The sequence below is a fragment of the Cyanistes caeruleus genome, chromosome 4 (assembly GCF_971803275.1).
Source record: "Cyanistes caeruleus chromosome 4, bCyaCae1.hap1.1, whole genome shotgun sequence".
NCBI lineage: Eukaryota > Metazoa > Chordata > Aves > Passeriformes > Paridae > Cyanistes > Cyanistes caeruleus.
Window position 1 is genome coordinate 32,233,622 of NC_141704.1, and position 20,126 is coordinate 32,253,747.

At 46.3% G+C, this 20,126-nt stretch overlaps 1 protein-coding gene across 5 annotated transcripts; it reads left to right on the plus strand.

Moving 5' to 3' along the window:
* The first annotated feature begins 75 nt into the window (after positions 1-75).
* Positions 76-19,594, plus strand: GTPBP1 (GTP binding protein 1). 5 transcript variants are annotated; one of them, XM_086887476.1, is made up of 15 exons: positions 506-884; positions 1,706-1,932; positions 2,905-4,067; positions 5,203-5,282; positions 5,744-5,855; positions 8,265-8,445; positions 9,468-9,816; positions 10,268-10,391; positions 12,337-12,451; positions 12,909-13,053; positions 13,196-13,378; positions 14,208-14,343; positions 14,893-15,071; positions 15,572-15,769; positions 17,351-19,594. In XM_086887476.1, the coding sequence occupies exons 5-15, from the start codon at positions 5,750-5,752 to the stop codon at positions 17,441-17,443; spliced, it is 1,809 nt and encodes a 602-aa protein (XP_086743602.1). In that variant the 5' UTR covers positions 506-884; positions 1,706-1,932; positions 2,905-4,067; positions 5,203-5,282; positions 5,744-5,749; the 3' UTR covers positions 17,444-19,594. The 5 variants fall into 5 exon arrangements, with proteins under 5 accessions (XP_086743600.1, XP_086743601.1, XP_086743599.1 ...); XM_023935156.2 differs by lacking the exon at positions 506-884 and adding an exon at positions 16,890-16,931 and having other exon boundaries at positions 1,718-1,932; positions 2,905-3,261; XM_086887474.1 differs by lacking the exons at positions 1,706-1,932; positions 2,905-4,067; positions 5,203-5,282 and adding an exon at positions 16,890-16,931 and having other exon boundaries at positions 76-514.
* Positions 19,595-20,126: the final 532 nt, after the last annotated feature.

A 20,126-nucleotide genomic window follows, 5' to 3' on the forward strand; every position in this document is an offset into this window, starting at 1 on the left:
TTGAGATCCCTTATTCGATTGGCTATCAAGGTTGCTTGTCACAAAGCTCAGCTCTCCTATTGGTCAGCCGGCCCCGGACACGTCGAGCGGGCTCTGTTGTGTGTGTATGTGTAGAAAACAAGCCGAGCTGGCAGTGCTTCTCCCATTGGCTTCGCGCGCTTCTGGGGGGCGTGGCCTCTCCTCATGAATAACCACGACTCCACCCTCTGTCCCCATGACAACATGCAAATTTAGCCGCTGCGCCGTCAGTGATTGGCGGGCGCCGCCTTGGCGGGCCTGGGGGCGGTGCCGGGGCGGAGAGCCGGGCAGGGAAGGGAAGATGGCGGCGGCGGAGCGGAGCAGATCCCCGGTTCCTGGGGGGTCCCCGGTGCCGGCCTGTATGTTCGCCCCGGAGCCCGGCTCCCCGGGCGGACGGCCTCGCGTGGCGGCGGCTGCCTGTCCCCTCCGCGCAGCCTTCGACGGTGAGGACGGCGAGGCACTCAACGGCGAGCCCGAGATCGACCTCACCAGTAAGGTAGGCCCGGCGGGGGGGCGGGCGGCGGCGAGCGCCATCACCCCTCCGGGCCCCCGCTGCTCTCGTCCCTGCCGGTCGGCCGTGCGCGGGGGGCTGCCCCCCGAACCTGACCGCTCCCCGCACCTCAGGAGAGCCAGAGGCTGGGGCCCGCCTGTCTCCGCCGGGGCGGGAGGCTCTCCTGAGCGCTCCCCCGGCCCCAGCATCACCTGGGCGGGCGGCAGAGCCGGCGGTGCCGTGTGGAGGCGGCCGGGAGCGGCGCAGTAAAGTTGTCCCGTACCCCGGCCGGGACAGGAGGGTGCTGGCAGGTGCTCCGCCCTGCGCCTCCCCCGCCTCGGCTGCCCGGGGGGAATGGCAGCCCGCAGCCGGTGTAGCATCCTCAGGAAGCGCAGGGTTTGGAGCTGTCAGCTGCTGCAACGTCCCGCTGACGTTCGCCCCCCGCGCTGGGTCTTGTAGTTATCTCTGCTGCCAGTTGTACTAGTTCCTGGGACTTTCTCCACAATCTTAAAAGGAGGTCGGAGCTTGTAACTTTTGAGCACAGGAGCCCAGTGACAAGGGTGTCTTGCTCTTGCAAACGGGGTTAAGTCAACGCAGAAAGGGTTTGTTCATCTTGTGCAGCCCCTTTCTAGGAATCCAGTGACAAAACCGCGTGGTGGTCTTGTTTCTGTCAGAACCAGTTCTCATTTCTATCTTGTAGGAAGGTACATTGTAGTAATACGTGTGTGCCAAAGCCTGCCACAGATTACATTAACTGCCTTCTGTCACTGTCTTTTATTTTTTTCCCTAATTGGTTGATCTTTTAACTGCATGCCTTTTGCTGCCACGGGTTTGGTGTACTGTGGTGCTATCTCCTGCTCTAAAGTCTCCTGAAAACTTAATTTGCTTCACTTGTAATTATGTGATCCAGAAGTCAGCATAGCTGGTGTTTACTCCTACACCTTCTGTCATCCCTCCTCTTCCCTCCTCATCCCTCCTGCTTCCAACTTAAGTTGTGCCAGACTCCTGGACTTTCTTGCCCTCTATGCACAGGGAAAAGGGAAGAGGAATTCTCTGTGGATATGGAAACTTTTTTTTTGTTAACAGATATTTTACAATGTGGTACTGTATTAAAGGAAATGCTATGAAGATGTTTTGTAAGATAGTAAAGAACAGAAATCAAGTATCTGTTGATTGTGCCTTAATGAGCTGGACAAGATTTTTGTACAGGATGCCAATATTGATCTGTGCTTTGTCTTGGATGTGACTGTTGTGGAAGAGGGCCAAGGAGGATGCCAAAGACTGCATCACTGATTCTTGACAGCCAGGAACCTGACCAAAACTCCGGCAAAGAGAGAAGAGTGCTTTTCTCTCACAAACTCACATTTGTGGTGTCAGTCTTGTCTTCCATTCCTAGAAATCCGTGGGTGCTGTGGAGGTGGTAGGTAAGCAATTTTTCACCTTTATTACAATTTACATTTCCATAGAGCATTGTGCACCTGCTGTCTTTTCCCTGGACTTTTCATTCATCCCCATCTTGGATAAGAGCTAAAATTGTGAGCTCTGCTCCATCTTTCAAAATTAAGCTCCCACTGTATGCTCAAAACAGCAATCCCATATGGTGAGAATGCAATAGCTAACCTGTGCCTCCCTGACCCCCCCTCCCCCATCTTTTCTGTTCTCTCAGTTGAATTGTTCCACTCCAATCCCTACTTAAAATGGGGACTCTCATTATGATCAGTTTGTTTGATAGTTGCTAGTTCTGTTCTGGTCCTTCTGACCCTCCCCCTGGCTGTGTTAATACTTTCCTCCCAGTCCTTTCCCTGTGCATAAGGTGAACTTATTTAGGGAGAAACACCTTGGGATTCTGTTAGCAAGTGCACCTTGTCAGCTGGTCAGGGAAACAGTTCTGTTCATCAGCACAAATTCATTATCATGTTGATCTTAATGGGTGTTTGTTTTCCCTTCAGTGCCAGCACACTGCAGCAGTAATCAACTTTCAGGTCAAAAACCATAGCACACAAAGCTATTAGTGAAACTGATACTTAAAATATTAGATCTACATTGACAACAGAACATAATAGCACCTGAACAATGTATGTCTACAGGGCATAGAAAACAAAATGTGATATTATACAAGGTACCTTTCCCCCAGCTTCTTGATGGCTGATGGTGGCTTTCCAGCCATGCAAAATGTCAGGCTCTGGTTTTCCAATAAAGAGCAGCACTATGTACCACACAGTATTTGGTTTACCCCTAATACTTATAGTTTGTCTGCCTCATGGAGGCAGGCAAAGCCACCTCTCCCCAGAGACTGGGAAGGGACTTGAGAGGTGGCATTTTGAACTTGTGAGATGTGTTTCTTTTGCTGTCTTAAGAATAAAACAATAACAGGTTGCTACTTTTTTGCCCTATAGGAAACCTGAGGTTGCTAGACCCGCATGGCTCCGACTGATAACTGCTCAGTGCCCAACAAAGTGGAAAGAGCAAAAGTGAACAGCCTTTGACTTTGTGAAAACCTCTTAAAAGCATGCATTTGTAGTGCAGGCATGGAGCGGTTGCTCGGAGGTGAAAAGCAAAAAAAAAACCAGAGGAGCCCATGGAGGGCTTTTCTTTCACCAAGGAGATGGCAGAGAACAGGCTCTCTCCATCCAGGAAGATAAAGAGATCTTAAAAACAGCACATCAAGTCTTGCAATGACCAAGGAAACCGCACAACTGTCTGGGGCTGCGACTGCAGAAAGAGTTGTCAGAAACGCTGAGTGGCATTGGAAGGTGTGATCCATGAAAGCTGCTATTTTATCTACACATACTTCTCTTGATGTCCTGCTATGTCATATGAGCTATAAGCTTCATCAGCCCTGGAGTAAACATTGGAAGCAGTCTGCCACAGGAACACCCTTCAGGAGCACTTTTGCATGGCAGTGAAAGCAGCAGTGTGGGGGAATAGTGTTGTGAGCTGATGTGAGTGAGCCTGTGTTGTTTGAGTGCCGGCCCTCCTGCCTGGCAACCTGAGGAAAGGGTACAATGAGCTGCTGAGTGCTTTGGTAGTTGTTCCAACACCCTGGCTGCTCACACTGCTGAAGCACTTGGACTCAGAAAAACAAAGCTGGTGATGAGGCTTGAAGAAACTGAAGTTAGTATGCCCAGCGCTGGTGGCTCCTGCAATTTTATTGATCTTTCTGCTATTTTATTGATCTTTGTGTGTGTTACAGCCTGTTTAATAGATCTCTCTCAGTGTCTGGCTTGTGCTGGTGCACTGGCCTAAAGAGTGAGCTTGTCTGCTGTGCATCCAGGAATTCCTGAAAGTACTTACAAAATGAGCCCTACACATCAAAACACAGCCTTCCATTCCTGCTTGGATTGAGCCTCTCAACAGTTGCTGATTTTGCTCTGAATGCATTTACATCCAGTGGTTTCCCTCAAGAAGAAAATGAAACTGAAAGGAAAACAGAACTGAAAGAAAAACTAATAAAAGCAAAAGTCATTCTTTTATAGCATGAAATAGAAAGACTGTGACCTTGAAGAGCAGAGTGCTTTGGTTCTCTTTGCAGACCATGCCAAGTAGTTGAAAGGCTTAGGTAGGGCATGTGTCCAAAAGGGGCACGTGAAGGTGATTGTATCTCTTGTAGCTGTCTGGCCCTTGCAGACACATCCCTGCTCTCTGGGACCCTTAACATCTGTGGAAAAAGTTGTTTTGGCAGCCTTAAACCTTCTAACCAGCCCCTGCTGTCTGTGCTTCAGTGTCCCAGTATACATCACTATGGTTTTGAAAGCTGCTTAAATGTTATTTGGGGGGGGTCGGGTTCCTTTACATTCTAGGTTTCCAAAAAAGGCCTTCATCAAGTGTGTAATAGAGGTAGTAATAGTAGTAGTAGTAAAGGTAGTTTCTCCTAGGAAACACATTGTGTTAACTGTGCTAAGCAAGTTTGGCCGTGTTAGAGAATGTTGGGCAGACTTTAGGATGTTATTGTCAACTGAGCTAAACCATATGTTCTAGGCAAACATCTAATTTAGCATAGCTTTCAGTTTCAGTGCATAGTGAAATGCTTCTTTCTGGATGTGATTTTGGGATGTGTATGCAGGGACAGCTGTAGATGTTACTGAGTGTTAGTACGGTTGTGCCTTCCCATAGGGCTCCTGGTGGGTGTCAGCCTTTAATAACTGTTACTAAAAGTGCCTTTTTCACAGAAATGTGTATCTCAATAGCTACAGCTATGAGGCTACTGTACTGGGATGCTCAGCCACCAACAGATTTGTAACCATGGAGGCAGCCAGAGAGCAGGTGGAGTGACTGATGGATGTCTCCTTGGTCTGTCACTGCCATGCCACCACTGTGGCTGCTCTGCAAGTGTCCTCAGCTATACTGTGTGATCAGTGCAGGTTTCTGCTAGAAACGCTGCTATACCGGTCTAGCAAAAATCATTCCTGAATCACTCTCTTACCCTCATTTTTTGCTTTGTTTCTATTTTATTTTTTCTTCTCATGATGTTCCTGCAGGGAAGGGCAAAGGAAGTTTGATTGCAATAGCTGCGGTCAAAGTTTGTTGGTAGCACAGCTGCTGGCCTACAAAACTGCAGCTCTCCACTGCTGAGACCTCCAGATGTGCTCATACAAATTGCTTTGCATGTCTGCCCCTCAGCACTGTAGTGTGAAGTACCTAAAATTTGGAAATAATGCTTATTCATATTCTCTCCTTTCCTTCTGTCCCCTCAGAAAACAGAAGGGAGCATCAAATATGGGAAGGCCTTAGGAGATGCTCTGGATTTTGGTGCCCAGGTGTTCTCTGCAGTGAGGTCTGGTTTGCTTTCTCTGGCTGTGCAGTCATGTTTTAGGGGAGCAGCAGCACTCCGCAGCAGAGACTGTGGAGTACCCAGCTAAGAAATTTCTGTGGAGAAAATATCTGCTCCCCTTTCTGTTTTCCTTGAATGAAAACATACTGGAGTGTTCACTTAAATGTGGCTTTTAAACGTTGGTTACATCAAAATGAGATGCTTGGTGTTCTTACTTGCTTTGAAGTGTATTTTCCTGCATAAATGAACTCTGAGCTCAGACAAACAACCTTGTGCGGTGTCACAAGGAAATAGCTGTCAGCAAAACTGGTTTAAAAAACAAAACAAAACCACCACTAAGCGGTCCTGGAAATAGAGTCCTTCTCTTTCAATAAAGCACACAGATTGATTGTGCTTGTAACTGAAGCTGGTTTTGAAATTGTCTGCCTGACATCTGCAAATGGATATTCAATCTTTTTTTCCAGCTGGTGATGGTGAGTCCAACTTCAGAGCAATATGACAGTTTGCTCCAGCAGATGTCAGAGAGGATAGATGAGGGATGTGGGGAGACCATCTATGTCATTGGACAAGGATCAGGTGAGTATAGCTTCCACAGCAAAACAACAAAAAATTATTGAAATTGTAAGAAAAACCTGGTTCATCTAACTAGGCTGTTGCTGAAGGTAATACTTACTTTTCATAATAATTCGTAAATGTCCATAAAATATAGCAGAATATGTGGGGCAGATTCTTTTATCTTATTCCTGCCAACAACTGTCTCATGTAGTGGAGCTAAATGTATTTTTTTTATAAAATCATGCAAGTTCTTGTTTGGAAATAAGGCATATCTTGTCTGAGCACACCATGAAAAAACAAAGAATCTAAAATTATAGTAACAGCTTTACTATAGATGTCCTTAATGTCTGTGAAGGTCTTGTTCTGTCTGATTTTTTTTCACTGTTCTGTTGGAAATGACATATTTTTACCCCACAAGAATGTATTGTAGATACTTCATATAGCCAAAATATATGCTGCTGACTTTTTTTGTTAGTATGTGTCTGCTATGGAGGGAAAGGTTTTCCTTTGCTCAGCATGAGACCTTTGTTGTCAAGTTATCTTGTGTGTGACTGCAGTCATTTGCCTTTGCAGATTTTAGCAGTTAGCATGGATTACATTTTTGTTCTTTTTGACAATTTGAATATTTGCATCTGATGCTGGTGAAATAATACTGAGCATGCCCTTGCTTTGGAATTGAAATTTCTGAATATGAAATAGTTGTCAATGTTTATCATAAGGCAAAAAGCATGTTTCAAGTGTACCAGATATCTACTGAATATAAAGTTGTCATGATCAGACATTTGCTGTGTTTGAGGAAGAATATGAAACCCTGCCAGGGTTGGCTGAAATAATGGAGGGAGGGAGCTGTATAACCTCAGAACTGTGTGCTTTTTGGGTTTTCTTGAAGTTTTGTGAAGCAGCCAACATAGAGGAGAAGCCAGAATTAGATGGCCAGTGTTCATGCAGCCAATATCACAGGGATTACGCTCTTCCCTTGGTGTTTGGGATAAGCACATCTGCAGTGGAGAGCTAGCTAGTCAGGCTAGTACCTGCTTTCTCTTCTATGATACCTTGTGAGAGTGTTAAGTGGTGGTTGTTGCAATGATTTACTTAGAAGTAGGCATTTTTTTCTTAAAATATGAGGTTAAACTTCTGACTTCATTTTGGGTTGCAGTATAGTCAAGGAAGATGGGGATATTTTCAACAGAGAAAGGATCTTGGTATCCCTACCACTGTCGCTCCTTCTCATTCCCTTTCAGCATCTCTAATTTTGATCATCCCAGATACCCAACTCAGCTGACTGAGAAGCAATTGAAGACTGCCACAGGATTATTAATTCACCAGTAGTGACCTTTCCCTTTCTCCCTTGGGCCTTGCCCTCTCCTGTCCCCTACTTCTTTTTCCCCTCCTATAATTCAAGGATTTGGATCGTTTTGGTTTTCCTCAGTCTCAGCCAGCTTATGAGCAAGGTTGGAAATCGCCCAGTAACTCTGCTAGTTTTAGAGCTGGGCAGTAATTAAAATGCTGATAAGTTCATGCAAACTGCAATTCCTGCTTACCAGCCAATGAGTCAGCCATGCATATGGACATGTACACACAGCAATAACTTTGATCATCTGGGTGCAGTGTGGCTCTCCACCTTTGTTTGTTGATTTGTGGGAATTTTTTACCCAGAGGGGAGATTCTGGGGTCAAATCTATGCATCTTCACAGCACCTGGATTGGGAAAAACACAGTGGTGGCCTTGACCTTATCTAGATAGTTGCCACTGGCATGCTCTGACCATCAGCTTTTTCACTTCGGCTAGCTGCTCAGAGGAAGCAGTTCCTCCTTGCTTTTTTCTGGTCTTGTGTGCTGTCAGTATTTCTTTCAAGTGCTAAGATGAAGGCAGTGAAACATGCCAAAAACATTGTTTTAACTGGAGGACATGGGGTCTAAAAAAATTGCTGTGCAGGTGAGACTTGCAGAAAATGTTTCTGTGGGGTGTGGTTTTATAAAATAAGCTGATTACAGTGGTCCCACATTTACTGGCTAATTGTGGTGATGCTTCACTCATGCTTTCCTTTTGTTAATGCTTTTACCTTTTCTTCCAATGTGAGAGGAGATACTTTATCTGACTGAAGGACTCAAAGTACCTTCAGTGTGTGAAGTAAGGGAATTAGACAGAAATGTGTCTTTCTTGCCAATCCCTACATACTTGCTTGTAAAAATCATGAAGAAAACTCCTCTAGTTGAAAGCTGGTGCTTTTCTAGTATCTTTTAAGAGTTAAAGTGAAGACCATCCCTTTTTATTTTGTGCCAAGGGTGTTTATTCTGTGTACGGGGCTGGCATCTCCAGCTCACATATAAATCCCGATGGGTATGAGGGTCCCAGGCAGGATGACATCGCTGCTGCCTGTTGCAAGGTGGTGCTCACTGACTGCCCTTTGTCTCCTCAACACCACACCAGATGGGACTGAGTACGGGCTGAGCGAGGCAGACATGGAGGCGTCCTATGCCACGTTGAAGAGCATGGCAGAGCAGATCGAGGCAGACGTGATCCTCCTGAGGGAGCACCAGGAGGCCGGGGGCAAGGTGCGCGACTACCTCGTTCGGAAACGTGTGGGTGACAACGACTTCCTGGAGGTCAGGTGAGGAGCCGGGTGGAGACAGGGTTAGTCAGCAGCTCAGCTGCATTTTTGCCTTGTGAGCAGTGCGTGGTGCTGAGCCAGCAACGCTGCTTTGAGTCTGGGTGTTGGAGCTACCCAACAAAGGGTGTCAAGCTTGACCACTCCTTGCTGATGAAATTGCCTTTTTGTTGTTGCTGTCTCTTCTGTGAGCAAACTGTTGGTGGAAATTTGCCTGTGTTTAGCAGAGGGCTGTTGCTCTCTGGGTGACAGCCTCACAGCTGGGAGCATCTTTTGTATGCCGGGTTGCCAGAGGGGAGTCCTGTGTGCGCATGTATATATGCACAGTGCTAGAATACACTCCTTTTGACAAAGGATCCAGTTCTGTTTCAAGACTGTGATGATCCAAGTCACCTTTTAATGGACATATACTAGCTTATATAACATAACTTGAGAGTCTGCCCAGGCATGGATGGAGAGGATTTCTAACATTTGCCAACAGCCATAATAGCCACATTGATCAGAGTTAAAGAAGGAGCTTAGTGGAGGATATGGCTTTCTCCTAAAATATTTCACTTTTTTTTCAGCTCATCCTTTTCTGAGAACAATGATTTTAATTTTTGTGCTCTACTTAGCGCTTGGTCCTGTTGCAACATGAGAAATGTGAGAGGTGTTCTAGACCAAGTTAGGATTTAGTCTTCCTTTTGAATTACCACAGTGTTTATGTTGGATTGCAGAGACGAGGAGTTGGAATAGAGACACTCTCTGTGACATCAAGCAATGTGACGTTCATTTGACTATGTTCTGGACACCAGTGGCATGTTTCCACATCCCAGTCCCCAGAGTCTGGGATCTCCACTGTTAGTTAAACTGTAGAAGAATCTCTGCTCTACTTGTGGAGCTTTAACATTTTTAAATCTCTGTCTGAAGGATAGGGGGAAAAAGCCAGTCATTTGCAGGAGCAGTGATGTTCGGGTCTTTTTGATCACTTGTTCATTTCTTCAGGTACCATATTTTACCATGCTCCTTTTTCCTTTCCCCTTCAGGGTAGCAGTGGTTGGCAATGTGGACGCAGGGAAGAGCACCTTGCTGGGTGTCTTGACTCACGGCGAGTTAGACAATGGCCGGGGCTTTGCTCGGCAAAAGCTCTTCCGCCACAAGCACGAGATTGAGTCAGGCCGTACCAGCAGTGTGGGCAATGACATTCTGGGCTTCGACAGCGAGGGCAACGTGGTGAACAAACCTGACAGCCATGGTGGCAGCTTGGAATGGACAAAGATCTGTGAGAAATCCACCAAGGTCATTACTTTCATTGACCTGGCTGGTCATGAAAAATACCTGAAAACCACCGTCTTTGGCATGACCGGCCACTTGCCTGACTTCTGCATGCTTATGGTAGGTAGCAAGAAAGATGGACCATACCAGCTGGAGTGGAGCTGTTCACAGCTTTAACAGCTTCAAGTTCTTTATTGTTGCAAAGTGCCTGTAGGGTTTTGGAGCAAGGCAGTGTCTCAGAGTGCAGGAGAGCAGAAGCCTCTGTGGACATCTGTCCTGTACTGTCAGGCAGGTGCCCCAGGACTGTCAGTCCCAGACAGGCCCAAGGTTTGTGATTCTTGAAAATGTAAAGATTTCTGAATTTTAGAAAACCTTTTTAAAACTGGGGAGAAATGAGTCAGTACTCTGCCAGTGTCCAGCAACATCTGAGATGAGCTGGGTCTGGTCATGAAGCCCCAGTGGCACATCTTCTACCTAATCACTACTGCATGTCTGACACAAGGCCTTCTCTGTAATCCAGCTTACTGAAGAAGGAACATTGACATCCCTGTGTTTTATATCCCTGGTGTAGGTTGGGAGTAATGCTGGGATTGTTGGAATGACCAAGGAGCACTTAGGCCTGGCGCTTGCACTTAACGTTCCTGTCTTTGTTGTGGTGACCAAGATTGACATGTGCCCTGCCAACATCCTGCAAGGTGAGTCTTACAGGCTCACTCCCAGGCTGTTTCTTACCTCTGTATGTGTTGCTGTCCTCTGCTCAGGTTCAGGAATTACTGCTGGAAGAAAGCTGCTTAATCTGGTTCTGTCTGCATCCTAAACACCTTTCAGAAATGTGTCCTTTTCCCTTGCTCATTTTGCAGGTGGTTTACTTATATTCACCATGTCAAAATTACCCGTGCTGGGAACTCAGTTGAGCAGCCCAAATGTGTTTGCTACAGGGTTTTACTAAATTGAGCTCTAAGAGAAGCAGCATACAATTGGAGTCTGGGCTTTGCTTTCTCTCTGGGTATTTAAACCTGGAGGAAAAGTCTGGAAGTTCTCTTGAAAGCTGCTTTCCTCCCTGCCCTCAGTTTGATTGTGATCATAAGCTGTGATTGGACTTGATCTCCTGCTGCTATTAGTGAAGGGGCAGCTGCTTGTTACCTGCTGCTCACCTGGGCACTTCTCAGGTATGCTGGAATAAGTACAGCAGCTCCTTCCTCTTGTCTGAACAACCAACCAACACTTAATAAATCACGGTTTAAAGCAGCTACATATGTAGGCTGTGGTAGCAGGATGGGTGGCAGGACTAGACACAAGCAGAGATAGCAGTAAGTAGCATGGGCTAGTGATTTTTTTCTCAGCAGAGTTAAAGCACCACCTCTAACCCCAGCAGTGTCCCATTAACCCATGCATGACATGTTTTCAGGCTGTGACCTATTCTCGCTTTTAAAATTCTCTTTAAGCATTTTTCACACCTTCAGAAACATGCTGTGGTTAATTGGAGCACTGGGTTTTTTTGATAATTAGTCCTAAGAATCAGGGAAGTGAGTGCTCCTGGTACTGTCTGTAATTCAGTTCATTATTATAAAAATCCTAAATATGTTTCAGGCAAATAGATGCATGTGATCAGAAGATAATCTGTATGTCTCTATACTAGATATTTGGCAATTAAATGTAAGGCCTGTCCATAAGATAATAACTGGGAAGGAAGGAGAACTTTTGGCTCAGCGTGAGGAGAAAAGAGCTGCTCTTGGGAGAAGCTACTTCTGTGACTTGCTCTGTTTAAAGTAAATTGACTCAAGATTTGACTCAAGTATATTTGTGAAGAGCAGATGGCTCTTCAGATTAGATATTTGTGTTTCTGTATCCAAAACATTACTTTCCCATAGGCAATCATTTGTTTACAAAAACACATCTAATTGGATGACAATTGTAGAACATAAATGATTTCCTCTTTTAAGCCCTTAGTACCCTTTTCTGTTTTTTTTTTGTTTATTGTCAGGCACTTTGTAGGAGGTTGATGCTAGTGCATCAGGTAATGTCCCTGCTGGCTGCTAGATATGAGGCTTAGAAAATAAACTAAAAAGAGGCAAAAGCTGAAAACTGGGAGCTGTGAGATTTGTCCCAAAACACTGATTTCTGAATATGATCCACCCACAGTGTCCTAGTCTATGATGATAATCTTTACCTCTTTTGTGCTTCTCCAGCCTCCAATGGCAAGTTAACTGCCAGGGAAAATGTATTTAGGTTTGTTTGGTCAAAATTGATTTCCAGTTCTCATTTTCTCAAACATTTCTGTCACTGAGCCCTGATTTTCAGTCAATTCATTATGAAAAATCCTTTCTAGAATGAGGAAATACCTTGTAACTGCTTAAAGCTACTAACAGACAGCTCTGAAATGTCTACTTCACAGCATTGCAAACTTGTCTGTCTGTTCCTGTATGGCGTTGCTTGGCAGCAGGCTAGCTGGCATGAAATGGAAAATGGAATGGCTCCTAAGTCCTACCTGGGCTGCAGCAAACTCAGTCTCACCTTTAGCCATCTTCTCCTGTCATATCTGTGGCCAGAGCACCCGTCTCCCTTCGGGGAGAGACCCCACAAAAGTGGTTTGTAAAGACGGGAGATGCTGCCCTAACAATATTCATTTCACCCTTTAAGAAACCCTGAAGCTGTTACAGCGACTGCTGAAGTCCCCAGGGTGCAGGAAGATTCCCGTGCTGGTTCAGAGCAAGGATGATGTCATTGTAACAGCCTCCAACTTCAGCTCAGAGAGGTAACGGGAGTAGAGGAGAATCATTTCTCTTTCAATCCTGTGTGGAGACTGGGTGAGGAGATTCAGAGAGTCCCATTGTCTAGATGTGTGAAGGATGCATCTGCCATGTGTTGTGTTGATTCCATAAGTGTGTTGATTTTGAGGTTGACCTGCTTGTGTTCCCCACTCTGAGGCAGAAGTGAGCAGCTGCTTCTGGGCAGTCTGCAGAAAACGGCAGGGCATTCGGCTTCCTTCAGTCCTTCCTTCAGAACCTTACACCTTTTTCCAAATGTCATTGGAAGGCAGAGGCAGTGTTGCAGGTTTTCAAACAGGGGGTGTTGTGCATCTGACTGCTTGCCAGGCTCTCCCTTCCTAGCACTGTGTATTGAATTAGTCCCAAGATTTTGGATGTCTCCCATATGTGAAAAGCCAGGTAGGAAGGTGAACTAACTCCATTTTCATTAATTTTCCTTTACAGGATGTGCCCAATTTTCCAGATTTCAAATGTTACTGGGGAGAATCTAGATTTGCTGAAGATGTTTCTTAATCTCTTGTCTCCACGGACCAGTTACAGGGAAGAAGAACCAGCAGAATTCCAGATAGACGATACTTACTCTGTCCCGGTAAGGGGCCTGGTATTTGGAAGAATATTCTGTTCCCTGCTTTAGGCTGAAGAAGGTATCTTCTCTAGAGAGGAGAGTTCTAGAGCTCTTCTGCTGGCCTCGAAGAGTAACCACAATTACTGTTCTTTCTTTTTTGGCATAGGGTGTAGGAACAGTTGTGTCTGGGACGACACTGAGAGGCCTAATCAAGCTAAATGACACCCTGCTGCTGGGGCCAGATCCCCTTGGCAACTTCCTCCCTATTGCTGTGAAGTCCATCCACCGCAAGAGGATGCCTGTCAAGGAGGTGCGGGGAGGCCAGACTGCCTCCTTTGCCTTAAAGAAGGTAAGATGATCTCCTCTAGACCCCCAGAACAGGAACTGCCCTCTTTATTTTTGAGTGTTCCCAGAGTTCAGCTGCATTAAGGCTGTTTCTACAAACATCAGCTGCCTCATTTTGCAGTGGAATGGAATACCATAGAATCTCTGTGGTTCCACAGAGATTCCCCTAGGAATCTTGTTTTCCCCCTAGGAGCTGCCAGGGGATAGCAATGCCACTAGATAATGATGTTTGAGATATCTAAGAAAGTGGAGGTATTGCAAGCAAACTCTCCTTTTGTGCTGGAGCTGCACTAGTAACCTGGACAGCGTATTTACACTACTCCTCTTGGCTTGTAGGACCAGCTGCATGGTTTGGGATTTAAAAATCAGCAACATTTGATATGACTCCTCTTGCAAAAGGTTTCTGTCTACCGAAGCTGCAGTGGTTTTAAGGGGATATAGTTTAAGATAGACCATACTTCATGTGTTCAGGCTTATCATGTTATATTAACAGACATCATGATTTTGGAGAGTTTTTCTTGAATTTTGTTGGATAATGTGCAACCAGGATGTATGTTTTGCTTTTAAAGGATCAGTGAGGTAAATGTGTCAAGTGTCCAGCATTTCCACTACTTTAAAGCTTCCTTATAAACTTAAGCTGAATTTGATTTTTGCAACCTTTACATAATACCTTATACATAACATACAGCTATGCAGCTCTTACTTTGCCTTTTGCTGGGCATGGGATAGTATCTGTGAAATCCCTTAGGATTCTGCTGGATGCAGTCAGCCAGGAGCAGCAGATTTCTTCCCTGGAGAATCATGCTAAGGTTTTTTGTGCCTCTGCTTTTCAGATCAAGCGTTCTTCCATCCGGAAAGGCATGGTAATGGTGTCACCCCGCCTGAATCCACAAGCATCGTGGGAGTTTGAAGCAGAGATCCTGGTGCTCCATCACCCCACCACCATCAGCCCACGATATCAGGCCATGGGTACGTGTGTCATTGTTGGTTTGTCTTTGTTTCCCGTTGGTAGCAGTTTGTATCAGATCTAGCTTAAGATAATTTTGCTCCTGATGTCTCTGACAACCTGAAAATATATATATACACACACCATAGTTCCTAGTTTTACCTTTCCCAGCTTTGTGGAAGAGAGGGAAGGGAGCTTACAGAGGAGAGTGGAGGAGACTATAAGCTAAGAAGGAGATGTGTGCCCTCAAGTGTACTTGGTGCCTGACTGTGCTATATCTCCATGGTGGAAAGATTTTCCACTTTCAAATGCTGATGAAAAGATTCATTTTGGGTCCTGCCCTGTAGCCCAGCTGCTTGGTGTGTAGGATTCTGTCGAGGGTGCTTCAGGACAGGCACGATTTGAAGGCAGCTGTTCTAGCTTATGTGCATGTTCTTTTTGGGGATGGAACAAAGGCAGCTGCATGACCCTGATGGTCTTTGCTGTAGGGTGAGGAGGTGCCTCAGATGTCTCTGAAGCTCGTTCCACTAATGGGCCTGGCTGCTGAAAGCCTTTGTGCTTTACATTCACAGTGCATTGTGGCAGCATCCGTCAGACGGCCACGATTCTCAGCATGGACAAGGACTGCCTGCGGACAGGGGACAAAGCCACAGTGCACTTCCGCTTCATCAAAACCCCGGAATACTTACATATAGACCAGCGGCTGGTCTTCCGGGAAGGCCGCACCAAAGCTGTGGGTACCATCACTAAGGTAAAGGCTGCTGACACCCACTTGCTTTTGCCCATTAGCTACTTCTTACACTGAGAAGCCAGCGGGAGAATCCGGATAGCTCTGGAAAATTGAGGGAAGAGGCTGTGCTTCAACCACAAGCAGCAGCCCTGATGTGGATTGAGGATGACCAAAGTGCTTTGTCATGTGGTGGGTCTTCAGCTGGTGTGAATGAGGGAATGCAAAGGAGAGGGCTGAGCCACATGCTGCTGGTTCTTAGGGCTCAGTCTCTTTCTGACATCTTGTAGCTGGTCCGTTTGAGTCACGTTGTGGAGCTTATAGTGTTACCTCAGCCAAGTGGCCCTTTCCAAGGGTGGAAGATCAGAGGTCTAGGTTTCTTTGAATAGCTGCTGCTGCATTCTTCTCCTTATGGTTATTTTTATAAATTCTCCTGAGGCTTTTTGTTAAAAAGCAGCATTGAACCTCGCCAGATCAGCCTGGCTATTTTAATGCTGTTTGGCCTCTTCCTTTGCAATTTGCAGCTACTCCAGACCACCAATAACTCACCAATGAACTCCAAGCCACAGCAGATCAAGATGCAGTCAACAAAGAAGGGAGCTGTTACGAAACGAGAGGATGGTGTTCCTGCCACTGGGACAGCAGCTGGAGGCCCAGCAGCTGGGGATGAAGCCCCCTCAACAGCTGCAGCACCACTGACACCTACTGCCCTGCAACCATTGGTAAGTGAGGAAAATACCATGTTTGTCCTAGCTGTTTGTGTCCTAGTTTCACCTGTTGGAGGAAGGGCACTCAAAAGCACAAGAATTATCCCCTCATATATCAAACTCACCTTGACACAGAATCAAATAGAAATATAAGTAGTCTCACAGCAGGAATTCATAGTTTTCTGATGACTGGATGACTCCATGGCTGACCTTCCAGCAGACAGCAGCTCAGGGTACTGAGACAATTCAGGTTGGGCCTCAGGAAGTGTCTAGTCTAACCTCCTCCTTTAAATAGGATTAGCTGTGAGGTCAGACCAGGTTGCTCAGGGTTTTATCCAGTCATGTCTTAAAAACCCCCCAAGGAGGAAGACTGCGCAACTTCCCTCGGCAACCTGTTCCACTCCTTTGACCATGTGCACAGTGAAGAAGTGTCTCTATATACCCAGTAGCTGAACTAGTGAAACATCTAACAACCAGTCACAGAACGAGTCCTTGATGTCTGAATGAGAGCTAGAATATCCCTACACTAGAGAAGTTACAACATAAGTATTAGGCATAGGTCATCTGCCCTGATGAAAAATAAGGATGGGGATGTCCAAGAAGAAGGAAAGGTTTTACATTTCTCTTTAGAGACATTTATCCAGGTTGTTTTGTTGGTTAGGACTTCTCAGTTCAGCTTGTCCATGGAGGATACTTAGTCTTTCTGGCCTGAAAGGAATGGAAACTCAATGCTCACTGCAGGCTTTGGGAGCCTACTGGTGAGCTTTAGTACTGATAGAAGAAAGGTCTTCTCCTTGAGGGCACTTCCTCTGGAAGTGAAGGGTTCAGGAACCGATCCTGTCAAGTGACAGCGTGTTCCCCTTCTTAATTCTAACTACATTAGTTGCCATGGTCAAATCTCACCCTCTTGAGCCAGACTGCTCATCAAAGGGAGCCCCCTGGCAGGGGTTTCCTCCCTCTCCATATGCCTGGGGATTCACACCAGTCCTCCATCTCGTCCTTGTCTTTTTGTAGTGTCACTGTGGTTGTAAATAATGGTCCCAGCTTGCTCTTTGTTTCATCCCTCCCCCTGAGACTCTGAGTTGCTTTTGTTCTTGCTTACGTCTTCCTCTCTCTCCTTGCTGCGTCCCCTCAGCCTGCACTGGATGAAGAGCCCCACATCCGTGAGGGCAATAAGGTATTTGGCTGCACTCAAAGAGAAACAGTGGCTTTGCTGAGGTTGGGTGAGCCTGAGAGACATGCTAGGGGGCGGGGGGCTCTCCTTCAATTCTGCACAAAGTCAAGGGAGCCTGAGGCTTTGATTTCCTGTATGCTGAACTCCATGGCACCTGCTGGCTCTCATGGGAGTGAGAAACTTGGGAAATCAAAGTCTTCCCAGCTTGAAGGGCAAAACTTTGTGGTGCATCTGTCTCTCCTCCTTCCCTTATGATGCGTCTGTCTCCCTCCTGCCTTGTTTCCTTCCTGCAGTGGTTGAAAGCTGATCAGTCACAACTGCCCTGCTGCTGTCTGAATGTATGTGTGATATATCTGAATTCCTGCTGTGTTGATATCTCAACTGAGGGGTTGCTTTGCACTAAAGTCAGTCTTGTTTTTCAGTCAAAAGTTGGAGGAGGAGGCCGTCGACGTGGGGGTCAGCGCCATAAAGTGAAATCTCAGGGAGCCTGCGTGACTCCTGCCAGTGGCTGCTGAATTTCTTATTCCTCCTCTCTCTGAGGAATTCCTCCCCTTCCCTTCATTTCTTATCCAAAAGATCCAGAGCAGCGTAAACCAAAACCCATCCCAGCTGATTGGCTGCAGAAGAATCGTCCCTCCTCCCTGCAGGAAGCGATGGCGAGGAGAATAATTTATAAGCTAATGAAGGTGATAAGACAGAGAACTGAGTAACTGACACCTTCCTCCTCCCCGTGTCGACACATTTTTGTACATCATGGGCTTAGTTTTTATTCTTATTAGTTTTTATTATATTTTGTGTGCATGAAGATGAGAGGGGAGTCTGGATAGAGCTGCAAAGAGCCAGTTAGTTGCCTCCCTCCTCCCTCACCCCTTTCTATCCACAGGACTTGCTGCTTTCCCCTATTTGCTGTCTCAGATCCAGGGGTTATCAGATGCCTGAAATTTCAGACTTGAAAAGGTTAAAAGAGGTTGTTTAGGATGGCTCCATGGAGCATCATTTCATCACCACTGTGGCCTTGTGCCAAATATGTTTTGGATTCCCTCCCTCTTAAACTATTTCTAAGTGGATTTAATGTTGTAATGACTGAAGTTTGAAGGAGATGTGAGAAAGTTTCCCCATAAGAGGGAAGCAAATTAGAAAGCAGTTGTTGATGTTAAGTTCAGGGATCCTATGCTCAATCTCTTCAAATAATAGCACTTAAAATTTTAACTAGCAAGAGTTAAATGGACAGACATTTACCCACCCCATTTCCCTTCCCATCGTGCTGCTTTTCCTAGTGTTTGTTCAGTGCACATTGGAGCAAATCTAACCTGCCTCTTAAGGCTGCAGCAGCTCCACTGACAGTATTAAGAACAGTGCAGGAGCACTCAGTCCGTCCCTTGAGCCAGAGAAAGCCTTCTCACCTCGACGGACAGAAGTCACAGGTGGCAGGATACCTTTGGAACAGAGACACCAGGCTAACATGTCCTCCCCTTGATTTTGTTTACTCCAAGATTTCCAAAACGTTTTTGGAACTTACAGGCCAAACTTTACCATGGCAGAGGTAGGATTTGTCTTCTCCCTTCTTGGCCAAAGAGGGCAGTGTGACAAATTGGTACCAAATTTATAGAAGTGCTTTGAAGGTTGGAAGTACATGGTAATTTTTCTGACTTCCATTGAATTTTTTTTAAGGTTTTGTTTTTCTTAATGAGAAATTCTGGCTTCTCCAAGAAGGCCCTGCAAGGACAGATTACAAATTACTCTTGGAATGGTTTTTATAACCATTATTGAGTTTTTCAAGAGAGTGATTCCCTGCTTGTTTTGATCTCTTTTCTTCTAACCCTGCTTCCTCACTTGGCTCCGGTGAGGACAGGAATTATCCTCTACCAGTTTGTGGTGAGCTCTGGGAGCGTGGTAGCATTTTGAGGAGGAGGTGGCATCCTCAGCAAATCATGGCTCTCCCCAGCAGGCGCGGTCAGGCTCAGTTTCTCTGAGGGCTTCCTCCTCCAATGAAGGACTTCTATTTTAATTAGAGAGAGAGACTGCAAAGTTTCTGTCCCTCCTTAGCGGGTTGTTCCTGTTCCTCACTCTGTGTCACCTGTGTGGAGCTCATTCCAGCTCACCTTGTGACTCGGGGTAGGCTTCCAGGCTGGCTGAGCGCATCTCCCGCTGCCAACACCAGCACTCCAAGAGCATTAAGCGGCACGGGAGAGGCGAGAAACGTGCTTTGGAGATGAGGGTCCTTTGCCTTAGAGACTGCAGTGGGTGGAAGGGGGAGGTCAGACAGTCCTTTTCCAAGCTATGTGCCTAAATACCAGCACTCTCCTGGCGAGGGAGGAACTATAGGCGGCTACAACACTAATAGCACCCGCATTGTGAGGGGGTGTGAGGTGTGGCTAAGCAGGGCGTGAGGGCCTGGTTTGTTTGTCTTCTGGCCCTGTAGCAGCATCAAACTGCATCTGATTTCACTGCCCTCTGCTTCTGAGGGGAGCAGGGAGCTCCAGGCGGTTTTCTCTTTCTCCATTCCTTGTGCTCCAAATGAAGGAGACTACCAAGACTGAAAGAAGGTTCACTTCAATTTGTGCAAAGGAGGTGGTGTGATCTCTCTTTTGTGACCAGCATTTACAGATCACTCGGGCTGGTGTGATCTATAAAATAAATTTTAAAAAAGTTTGTTCCAAGTAAAAGGGTGTCTTCTTGATTTTTGTCCCTCTGGAAAACCAGGCTGAAATACAGAGGAGGAAGCAGGTTTCGCTGGCATCAAGTTCATTTGCTGGCTACAAGGGGAGGCTGTGCTCATAGTGATGGCAGGGCAAGTCATGGCATAGCATAGGAGAGCTGCTGCTGAGCCTCTGCACAGCCCTGACAGCTTTTACTCCGGCCAAAATGAAGTGCACCTTGGTGGGCAGTGGTAAAATGAGGGCATGTGTGTGGTGTGAGCTGTGCTGTGTGAGATGTGTGTGAGTGGGGGTGAAGAGCAGCTCTAGCAAATCACTTGGGGCCAGCCCCATGACAGCACTTGCAGTGCTTCTGTACTGTGCTCCCTGAGGCATGTACCTCACCTGCTCCTGCAAATACTGTGGGGCTCTCCAGGGTTTGCAAGGAGCCTTTTTCTGTCTCCTCGATTGGTCTCAGAGGTTCACAAAGGCTTTTTCTGCTCTCCACAGCCCTTTCATAGGTAAGTGTTAGGCTGTGGTAGCTGGAGCTGAGACCCAGACA